The sequence below is a fragment of the Vipera berus genome (assembly GCF_964194415.1).
Source record: "Vipera berus genome assembly, chromosome: 11".
In the NCBI taxonomy this organism is placed as follows: domain Eukaryota; kingdom Metazoa; phylum Chordata; class Lepidosauria; order Squamata; family Viperidae; genus Vipera; species Vipera berus.
In genome coordinates this window covers 4,642,397-4,653,805 of record NC_138214.1, presented here as the reverse complement: position 1 = coordinate 4,653,805, position 11,409 = coordinate 4,642,397, and the positions used below count along the sequence as shown (strand labels likewise).

Genomic DNA, 11,409 nt, shown 5'->3' with positions numbered 1-11,409 from the left:
GCCAGACTACAACTCCCATCATCCCCACCCAGCGCAAGGACCGCAGCCTGCGAGCCTCGGAGCGAAACGATTCGTTAGCAAGGCAAGAAGGGAGGAGCTCAGCCCCGCCTCCCTCCTCCTCCACTGCCCCGCCCTCGGGGGCAGGAGGCGTGGCCAGGGGGGAACGCCGCCTTCCTCCCTCCTCTGCCCCGCCCGCCAGCAGGAGGCGGGGCCAGAGCGTGACGCCACCCTTCTTGTCGGTCTCCCCTGCCCCGCCTTCCCGGAGGAGGCGTGGCCAGAGGGACGCCACGCTTCTCTCTCTCACTCTCTCTCTCTCTCTCCCCCCGCCCCGCCTTGCGGGAGGAGGCGTGGCCAGAGGACAGGCAGGTTCCGCCATAGAGAGCGGAAGTAGATCCGGATTCCTCTTGCTGGCAGGGAGGTGAGTGGCGGCGTTTCTGGCTCGACTCCGGATTTGGGGAGGTGGGAGGGGGCTGCTGCACCTCTTTGCCTCCACCCTTCCCCAGCCCTGCCGGTTCGTGCAGCCCCCGTCTCCGCTGACTTCTCCCTCGCCACCTCTGGGGTTCAGAGAGACTGCCTTGGCACATGGAGGCTCTACTTCGGTTCCCGTCTGCAAGGCAGGTCAACAGCCTTTGGAGACGTTATTGATTCCTTACTGTGGTTGTCCATATCCGGGAGGAAAAGCTAGGTCTGGATACCCTAAAGCAGCGTTTCCCAACCTTAGGAACTTGAAGATGCGTGGACTTCAACTCCCAGAATTCCCCAGCCAGCTATGCTGGCTGGGGAATTCTGGGAATTGAAGTCCACGCATCTTCAAGTTCCTAAGGTTGGAAAATGCTGCTCTAAAGGAATATTCTGGGACCACCCTCCAAGGCTGTATCCCCCTTTCCAGCTAGGAAGCCAGAAGTAGTTTATTTTCTTTGGCGCCCCAATTGGAATACTTGTCACAGATCATCCTCTACTTACGACAGCTCTGTTCAAAGTTACAACGGCATTCAAAATGCGACAACCATTTTTCACCCTTTGTAGCGCCCCCATGATCCCGTGATTGAATCTTTAAGATGCTTGGCAACTGATTCACACTTATGACCATTGCAGTGTCCCAGGGTTCTTGGTGATCAACCTTCAGACAAGCAACGTCACTGGGGGAGCCGCATTCACTGAACAACCGACTTACTAACTTATCAACTGCAGTGAATCACTTAACAGCTGCGGCAAGAAAGGTCGTAAAACAGGGCAAAATTCACTTCACAGAAATGTGGGACTCAGTTGTGATCATAAATCGAGGACTACCTATATTTCCAAATTAGGGAGGCGATGGGAGTGCAGATTCAAAAAATTAAAAAAAAATCAAATTTTCCACTTTTCAAAACTTCCCAGGCCTTTAATCAGAGACTGATTTTACATACAGAAGCTTTTCTGGACTCTTTCCCTGCTAAGAATGCAAAAAAGGAACCCAACCTACAACCTACTGCAGGGGTCTTCAAACTTGGCCCTTTTATGACTTGTGGACCAACTTCCAGAATTCCTCAGCCACCATGCCTGGCTGAGGAGTTCTGGGAGTTGAAGTCCACAAGTCATAAAAGGGCCAAGTTTGAAGGCCGCTGACCTACTGCAATATTTCTCAACTTTAGCAACTCTCAAGACGTGTCAACTTCAACTCCCAGAATTCCCCAGCCAGCATTGCTGGCAAGGAAATTCTGGGAGTTGAAGTTCACACTTCTTGAAGTTGCCAGCATTGACAGTGGCCTACTAGCTGATAGCAGTCTAAATTCCCTTTTGCTTTATCGGTGGCAGATATACTTTCTGAGGCAAGCTTAGTTTTCAGGACTTGGATAAAATAAGACACTCTAAAACCATGATTTTACAAAAGGGCTGCTTGTTTATAACTTAGCCAACCACCATTTGCTGTTTTTAGACTATATAACAAGTTTGGCTTACTGGAAACAGAAATGATTTCATATTTCTTGTGGATGTATTAGAGGAGCTAAAAGCATGTTTGAAGAGTTGTGGTTTCCTAAACTGCTGTTAAAATTATTTTTCTCCACCAGACTTCTCTACTGAAAATGTCTCCTGTTTACATCCATCGTACTTTCTCTTGGACCCTCCCCATTCTATACTCTGTGGTCCAGTTTACATAAGGTGCTAGAACAGGGGTGTCAAACTCTCAATGCCACATTACGTGTCTCGACGTATCACTTTTTTTTTCCATTGCCGGCAATGGGGTGGGTGCGGTTTCGCTAGGATGAATCCACCCTGCGGTCTGGCAGTTTGACACCCCTGATACACATGTTTGTTTGGGGCTGAGCTTGTTTTGTGAATACTGTACAGTCATAGTCTGTTTTACACACCCAGTGCCTTTCAGATTATTCAAGGAAATGTTTAGTTCAGTCTTTGCCTTAAGACTGATGCAAATCCTTCACTACCATAAACCGTAATCTATAACTAATAAATCCACAGTGGCTGTCTTTGCACAGTCCAGCTTACCCTTAATGAGGCTAACCAAACCATGGTTTACAAATGAATTCAGTGGGTTTGCAAAACGTGAGGCCAGGATTTACAAAACTGTAGCTTAGCACTGTGTGAGCTATACAGAAACTATACAGGTAGCCCTCAACTTACAAGTTTGTTTAGTGACTGTTCAAAGTTACAGCAGCAGTGAAAAAAGGGACTTACGACTGTGGCAGCATCCCCTACGGTCGTGTGATCGAAATTCAGTCACTGGGCAACTGACTCGTATTTATGACGGTCGCAGTGCCCCCAGGGTCACGTGATCACCATTTGTGATCTGACGAGCCAAAGTCAATGGGAAAGCCCGTTTCCGCTTAATGGCGGTGTTAGTAACTTAACTATACCGCCGTGATTCACTTAACTGTGGCTAAAAAGGTCATAAAATGGGAGTGGCAAAGTCAACTGTCTCGCCTGACAACAAAAATGTTGAGTTCCGTCGTGAGTCGAGTGACTTGTTTATGCACTCAGGCGAGCAATTTGTCGAAATCTCCATTTAACCACCTGCCATTTTTTCCTGCTCTATAAAATATTCCAGGGATCATGATTTCCGAAAGCAGCTCCTTCCTGAAAGGCATGGTGCTCGGAGGGATTTGCTGCGCCTTGGTGACCCTTCTGGGACACATTAAAACGGGCCACACTACGAAATCTCACGAGCACCGACACCTCCAAGCGCCCAGGAAAGAGGACGTCCTCGGCCTCTCGGAAGAGAAGCGCCTGGAACTGACCCAGAGTCTCCGCGTCTACTGCATCATCCTGGTCAAACCCAAGGACCTGGGACACTGGGCCGCGGTGAAAGAAACCTGGAGTAAACATTGCGACCGGGCCGACTTCTACAGCTCTGAGAACGTCAAGGTCTTTGACTCCATCGTGCTGAACACCGACGACATGTGGACGATGATGCGCAAGGCCTACACCTACGCCTACGAGAATTACAGAGAGGGCTACAACTGGTTTTTCCTCGCCTACCCCAGCACCTTTGCCGTTATCGAAAACCTCAAGTACTTCTTGTTGAAGCAAGACGCCGCCCAGCCGTTCTACACAGGCCAGACTCAATCCTCAGGGGATCTGCAGTACGTGAACGGCGCGGGCGGGATCGTTCTGAGCGTGGAGTCCTTGCGGCGGCTCTACCGGATTTTTCAGGATCCGGAGAAGTGTCCCGAACACGGGGGCGTGATTTGGAAGCTTTCCGAAGATAAACAGCTAGCCTTGTGCTTAAAGTACGGCGGGGTGCAGGCCGAGAACGCAGAAGACTCGGAGAAAAAGGACATCTTCAACACCAAGTCAGTGGGCACCCTCATAAAAGAGGCCATGGCTAACCGCCCCCAGGAGGTGGTGGAAGGCTGCTGTTCGGATATGGCCATCACGTTCAGTGGCCTGTCACCAAACCACATGCACGTCATGATGTACGGTGTCTACAGGCTCAGAGCATACGGCCACACTTTCAACGACGTCTTAACCTTCCTCCCTCCCCCAGACACCGATAATGACTGAAGAGGGCAGCGGAAAAGCGGAAACCCACCACGCATATGTCCTGTCCCTTTGGCAAGCAGCATGTATTCAGGACGGTTCCAAATTTGCGTTTTATTAGTATCTGTGTTATCTCTCTCTCTCTCTCTCTCTCTCTCTCTCTCTCTCTCTCTCTCTCTCTCTCTCTTTTTGGCACAATCTGGTTTTGTAATCTTTGCAAGGGGGGAGGGGGGGTCCTCTTTTTAAAACCGACAAGCCCTTTTATACACCTGTGAATGTTACCTGGAGGAATGGGGGGTGGGGGGGGAAAAACCACTTCAAAGATTTCTTTCCTTGACCATTGCATAGCGGGTTATGTAAATATTTAAAAATCAAGATGAATCTACTATAAATTAAATCTATTTTTCCAACTGGGGGGCGTCCTGCGTCTTCTTTAGCACAGCGCTGCACACCAGAGAAAGGGAAGAGACAACATTTTATCCTAAATCTCTGCTTCCCTTCTCAGCTTTACAAGCGCGAAACCCATGTCGCTTTTTGCTTTCTTCTCAAACTCAGCTGAAATATTTACCGGTACTTATTTTAAGAAAGCTAACAGGGCTTCAGCGTTCACTTGATTTATTTAGCATAGCCACAGAACAAAATAAATTTGTACATTCAGGTACACATTTAAAAACAGAATTACAAGTAGTCCACGCTGGCAAGAAGCATACTGCATACTTCCCGCTGATTTCACTTGTAGGTCTTCATATGCCAGAGGCCGTCATTTAAATAGTGAATATTTTCAATGCCGATCCCTTTGTTGACTTTCTCTCTGGAGAGATGGAGAAGACAAAGATCAGGTTTCCCGCTTTGGATAAAAGGTTCTTAAAATGTCAATGGGCAGAAGCTACTTCCCAAATCGGATGTATTTATAACCAAGCAGCTGAAAGCCTACTGATCTGGGAAGTTAGAAATGTCCTAGACTTATTTAAAAATATACGTGCAAGGAGAAAAGGTTTAATAATGGCCTCTAGCCATGCCTTATCTCGGAGGGGGGTGGTCTTCAAACTTGGCCCTTTTATGACTTGTGGACTTCAACTCCCAGAATTCCTCAGCCAGCGTGGCACGCTGGCTGAGGAATTCTGGGAGTTGAAGTCCACAAGTCATAAAAGGGCCAAGTTTGAAGACCCCTCCACCTCATCTCTTGTGCTTTATTAAGCGTTCACAAAGGCAGGAGAAAGGATCAACAAGCATCAAGTCTACACATCTCTCAAGGTCACTGGGTCCCAAGTTCAAGAAATTATCAGGAGAATTAAATATGTTCTTAAGAAGGAAGTTGGAATAAAAACACGTCTACTAGGGCCAATCCTTATAACAATATTATTATTTTTTTCTGGACCGTAGGCCAACCTGGACTTAATAGACCTTTACTTGTTACCCCATTTGAACTGTTTGGAAAACATGCCGTCTGCAAAAAGTGGCAGACTTGGTTTAGAAGAAGTCTTGCAATATTAACTGCTAATTGGAGCTAGGAGAACAAAGTTGAAGAAGAATAGGATTTTCTTTTTAAAAGGAAGACTCACATGTCATCTGCTGCCATCTTCATGACTCCGACACATAGTGCATGTTGCTTTCCTTCTGCCATTATTGCCTGTAACGGTCTGCTAAGGAAAGTATCTTGTTATGTGGTAATTTAAAAGCATGACAACAGCAGTAAGTAAAGGTCTAGCGGGAAGAAACAGCCTTAGAAATTAAAGCATAGCAGGCTAAGGAAATCACATTTTATTCACTGGATCTCATTCAGGTCTTTTCATTAAACAAAAAAAATTCCAAGTGTGCCATATTAGTGCTTAACACGTAAGACATGTTTGAGAGGTTTTTTTTGCTTAATGAAATATCTTAATGAGTCAGTGAATTAATAGACTTCTCTCATACGTAACATGTGTTTATTGGTCTTTAGGTTAGCTGATCAATGAGAGCTATAACTGCTCTCCCCCACAACTACTTAAGTTTGGGCATTACAGTATTAATCCACCGTTGTCAACTAATGAGCAATTACCCATTCTGAAAAAGCTATCACCCAACTGAACAATACACTCTTAAGCTAAGGAATTGTTAAAAGACAAAGCAGACTGCTACAAAAAAAAATCATAAACCCTTGTGACCAGCATGCCTATGTTACGATAAACCAGTTGACACTCATAATTCTCAGTGAATTTAGAGATATCCAGCAACCACAAAATCGAAGTTTCTGAACGTTTCCTTGAAGGCAAAGCACTTAAGATTACGTTAAAACACAACTGCACACTTTAGGAATAGTTAAGAAGACTGATAGTTTTTTGATTCCTTATTTCCAGGTTGATAATCCGTCAGATTAATGATCCGAGCTACTTTTAAGTTCTGTTGTGTTCTGAGAAAACAATTGCAACCCACAGACGATGCCTATCCAAGGATACCACAATCGTATCAGCAGCAGCAGGGTAAAGCTTGGCTCCTGGAGACGTCAGGCCAGGACACATTATATTTGCTCCACTAAGTACAAATTTAATGGCTCCTTTATCAACTTGTTGATGTGGTAGAATGAATGGATCTACGGAGTGGGGGAAAAAGGTTAACGAGATAAAACAGCAACTGGGTTGAATCAGAACATCTAAAACACTGTTCCTTTAGCCGACACAAGCAGGAAACTCCTTCCCAGAGATATGACGTGGGGGGAAAAAGTATATCCCTCACACACTTCTCTAATCTTTCTCACAGGCTTTCAAAACACAATTATTACAAAGCTTCCTTCCAAATGGTGCTCTGTTAGGGAGAAGTTTAATCCACTTTTAAAAAAAATACCAGCACATCCTGATTAATAAATCCAAATCTAGCTATCAGCTTTTCAATTTGATCCCTTTTTCTCCCCAAAGAGCTTGGGGAATAACTGGCTTAATAAATCCAGCTGCCCAAAAGCAGGCCTTGGTCCTCCCCTCCTCAATCCATCCAACTCAAAAAGAACAGCCCATTCTGAAACAAAGGAGAATAATTCCAGGAAAAGAATTTCTAGCTCAGACATGTCAAACACAAGACCCGGGGGCCGGATCCAGCCCGCGAAGTGGTTTTATGCGGCCCGCGAAGCCATCCTGGAAACAGTGAAGGAACGGCCGCCAGCCACTGCCTTGGCCCTGGCCCAGAGACCCTCCTCCTGCCAGAGACCCTCAGATCTGTCCCACTCCTGCCCAGGCCCCCATAGGCACCCTTGATGCGAACGGTGTAGAGCTGGCCATGCCCACCCAGTAGGCCATGCCCACCCAGGCCATACCCACCCAGCCCCTTGAGGGCAACTGCAATGCTGATGCGGCCCTCAATGAAATTGAGTTTGACACCCCTGTTCTAGCTGAATGTTACCCCAGAGAAATTCGTGCTAAAAAAGCCTCCCTCTTAACATCATAAACAAGGGTCTTGCCAGGTGATTCAGAATTTGGAATAGAACTAAAGAGAGATTCAGAATGTCTTGGCCTAATGGGAGTTGCCGATTTTGAATGTCTTGATTTTTAAACATTTGCATTACAGCGGCGCAGAAAGACAGATAATTTGCCGGTCCTGTGTGTGGATCAAATGCAAGGAATGAGCTACTTACAACAGAATAAAAGAACCGAAGGAAACAGGAATAGACCAGCAGCACACACACACACACACACACACACACACACACACACACACACACACAGTCTCTGAGTGAATCCTGCTCTTCTAAATCAGAAAGTTTTCACATGCATACACACGTACGCCACTGCATTTGAGAGGAAAAAACTGGAAAAGGGGTTGATAAAATTCAGAGGGAGGGAAAGATAAAGATAAAAGATACAAGCACGCAAATTCAGAATGCAATGAACAGAAAATAACGAAGAAAAGGTCATAGGCAGAAGAGCGTAAAAAAATCAGGCAATTCCGGTTGAAATAGGGAAAAATGTCAGACTGCACAATGGAAAGAGGTAAACTACATAGAGAGAACAAAAGAAAACCCTGCAAAGAACATGCAAACATACTATGCACTTTCTATACTACACAGGCTGTCCAGTTCTGCTTTCCGACTAAACGCCTGTGAATTTCTTTTCAGTATACCAATTTAAAACAAATATGCTTGATCTGAAAGTTGTCAATCCTTTGATTTCATTCAAACCCGTAACCATTTCCCCCCCAAAACACTTACATTTATGTAGTAACCTCAGTGTGGGATAAAAGGGCCCTTCCCTTTGTCTGAAGAACAGCAGTTCACCATTTACTGTGAGAATTTCTATATGTTCATGACTGAAACATACAAAATTAACACGGGTGACTTTTTTAAATAAAGAGAAGCATTTCTAATACCATTTAGAACAACCATAAAAAAGTTTACATTTTTCAAATTGCGCACTAAATAATCTGTAAGCCACCCAGAGTCACCTTACAGAGGAAAATGGCAGCATAAAAATTTAATAAAATAAGGAACAAAATAACTTTGCAAGGTTAATGTTTCCATCAAACATAAATATCCTGCTAGCCTCCAATTCAGAAAATAATCTTGTAAACATTCCAGCATGTTTTCACTTTGACCAGTACAATTTCAATCTAGCAACCTATTTCTCACACCTAAAAATTAATAATACAAAGAAGAAGCCAAAGGAAAGAAAGAACTTACCATCGTACTATCTTAACGGGGTCTTTCTTTGGCATAATTTGGTTTAGCCATGGTTCAATACCCGGGAATTGATCTATCAGTTGGTTCTTAATGCCTTTAATAACCGATGTTTTCAACTGGATGCAGTTTGATACATTCTCTTTTTCATCAAATCTGACAAACGAATTATATAATGTTAGAAACAACCTTCCTTCTTCATCCACTTACAATGCGGTTATGCATATATTTCTTTGCCAACAAAACTGCAGTGACTAGTCCAGATCAGGAAGCAACGCGGATTTATTTGAAAGCATTAAAAAATAAAACCAAGAAACATTACACAGAAGTTCTATTTTTCGCACATTTTTACTTCAGACAATATGTTCAGGGTTCCATCTCAAAGGCCATATTTATTCATATTAATGTGTATTATTAATATTTATAATCACAGTCAATTTGCATTGTTTTAAATATTTTATCTTGTTTTTAACTGATTGTAATTGCCTAGAGTCACCTTTAGGCAAAGATGGGCAGTGTATAACTTTTACAAATAAATAAACACATTAAAATAAGGTTTGCTGGATCTCACCAAGATTAGTAACAGTATAGTCTCCAGCATCCCCAACATAGTTCTGTAAACCCAACCTATCTGGGGAGACCAACTGAAGAGGGTAGCCTGTATTACAGTGAACTCCCTAGAAGGGTGGAAAACAAGTCAGAAGCACCGTCAACGAAAGGGATAAAGAGTTTATTTCCTGTATGAATGTGGGCTCCCCTCCCTGCCCTTCAACCAGCTTCTAGGAACCTGCACCAGCCAAGAAGTCAGATGATGTAAAAAAATAATATATTAATATATCAATACTTGAAGGGCTGTCAGAGAAAAGAGGGTTTACTTTGTTCTCAAAAACAAGAAGCAATGGGGGGAAACTTGTCAAAAGGAGACCCAATCAGAAACTAAGGAAGAATTTCCTGACAGTGAGAAGAATTAAATCAGTGGAATAGTTGGCATCCTGAGATTGTAGGTGCTCCAACACTGGAGGTTTTTAAGAAGAGATCGGACAACCATTTGTCCAGGATGGTATAAAGACTCCTCCTGCCTTGGGCAAGGGGGTTGGACTAGAAGACCTCCCAGGTCCCTTCCAGCCTTACGATACTACTTCTATTTTGGTTGTGCTGATACTGTATCTCAGCACGAATCTGAGTTAGGGTGAAATTTGATGAGAGTGCGGGTCCTTTGAGCAGGGGGGCTGGACTAGAAGACCTCTAAGGGCCCTTCCAGCCCTGTCATCCTGATTGCATTAATATTGTATCTCAGGATGAATCCGTGTTAGGGTGAAATTTAGTGATAGTGGGTTTTTTTAAAAAAATATTGGGCAAGGGGGTTGGCCTAGATGACCTCCAAGGTCCCTTTCCAACCTTAACGATTCTAGCTCTATTTCGACGGCACAGATATCGTTATCTCAGGATGAATCCGAGGATGAATTTCAGCGGCAGTGGGTGGCAGGGTCGTTTGGGGCGGGGCTGGACTAGAAGACCTCCGGGGTCCCCCCACCCCACCCCGGCCCTGCGGCCACGCTTGGCCCCGCGCAATCGGGCGGAGGCTTCCGCCCGGCTTTTGCCCTTCCTGCCCACCGATCTGCCCCCACCCCGCCCCCGTGGCCACCCATTAGCCGCAGTCATCGCAGCATCGAACGAGGAGAGCCCGAAGGGGATCGGGCCTACCCCTCTCCCCCCAGCCAGGCAGGTAGGCCTCGACGATGGGAGTTGTAGTCCCCCCGCCCCCGGCTGAGCGACCCTTCCAAGCCCCCCCCCACACACGCACACACGCACACACGCACGCCGCGTCCCCGGCCCTGATTCCCCGCGGCGGGGCTGCTCCGCGCCCCCTCCCCACTCACTTCTTGAACATCCTGGGCTGACGGGGCGCTGCTCCCCGCGAGGCCGGGCGGAGCGAGGGCTGGGGCGGGTGGGGACGGGCACCCCGGGCTCCCGCGTCGTCCCTCCTGGCGCGCTCAGGCAAGGCCTCTCCGGCCCTTCCTTCTCGTCTGCCCTCGCCGGAAAGGGAACGCACGCGCGCGCGCTTGACGGCCGTCGCAAACCGCGGGCGTCGAGGAGCGAAGAAGGCAGCGCCCCAGCTCCCGAAGGGTGAGCCCGGGTGGCCTCGGAAAAACTACCGCTCCCGGCAGGCAGCGCGCCACGGAAACGGCTGAGCGGCCGCTTTGGAGCCGGAACGGCCGTTACCATGGAGACGCATCGAGTTAGGCCCCTAGGCTGCCTGGCTCTGCTTAAAGGGACAGCTACGATTTTTTAAAAAAAAAAAAAACAAAAACCTGGAGAAATATACAGGTCGTCCTTGATTTACGACAGTTCGTTTAGTGCCCATTCAAAGTGACAACGGCGCTGGAAAACATGACTTTATGACCGTTTTTCGTACAGCCATCGCAGCATCCCCATGGTCAAACGATCAAAGTTCAGACACTTGGCAACTGACTCGTATTTATGACCGTTTCAGTGTCCCGGAGTCATGTGATCTGTTTTTCGACCTTCTGACAAACCAAGTCATTGGGGAAGCCAGATACATTTAACAACCATGTTACTAACTTCACAACTGCAGTGATTCACTTCACAACTGTGGTAAGAAAGGTCGTAAAATGGGGCAAAACACATTTAACAAATGTCTCGCTTAGCAACAGAAATTTGGGCTCTGTTGTGATCGTAACCAAGGACTATCTGAATATCAGGCTTTAATATTCCCAGCATGTCCCTGTGACTTATAGGTCGGTTCTGCTTTTTGGCTTGATCCTAATGTTCCT

General features: G+C 46.2%; 2 protein-coding genes across 2 annotated transcripts; one reads left to right on the top strand and one right to left on the bottom strand.

The window, feature by feature from the left end:
- Positions 1–306: 306 nt before the first annotated feature.
- On the top strand, positions 307–4,241 carry C1GALT1C1 (C1GALT1 specific chaperone 1). Its single transcript, XM_081336537.1, has 2 exons — positions 307–418; positions 3,044–4,241. Exon 2 carries the CDS (start codon positions 3,049–3,051, stop codon positions 3,997–3,999), a length of 951 nt encoding a protein of 316 aa, XP_081192663.1. The 5' UTR covers positions 307–418; positions 3,044–3,048; the 3' UTR covers positions 4,000–4,241.
- Positions 4,242–4,573: 332 nt separating this feature from the next.
- On the bottom strand, positions 4,574–10,746 carry MCTS1 (MCTS1 re-initiation and release factor). The gene is made up of 6 exons (XM_081336551.1): positions 10,495–10,746; positions 8,618–8,770; positions 8,150–8,247; positions 6,411–6,544; positions 5,538–5,605; positions 4,574–4,786 (listed from the first exon to the last, which is right to left on the bottom strand). The coding sequence occupies exons 1-6, from the start codon at positions 10,503–10,505 to the stop codon at positions 4,705–4,707; spliced, it is 546 nt and encodes a 181-aa protein (XP_081192677.1). The 5' UTR covers positions 10,506–10,746; the 3' UTR covers positions 4,574–4,704.
- Positions 10,747–11,409: the final 663 nt, after the last annotated feature.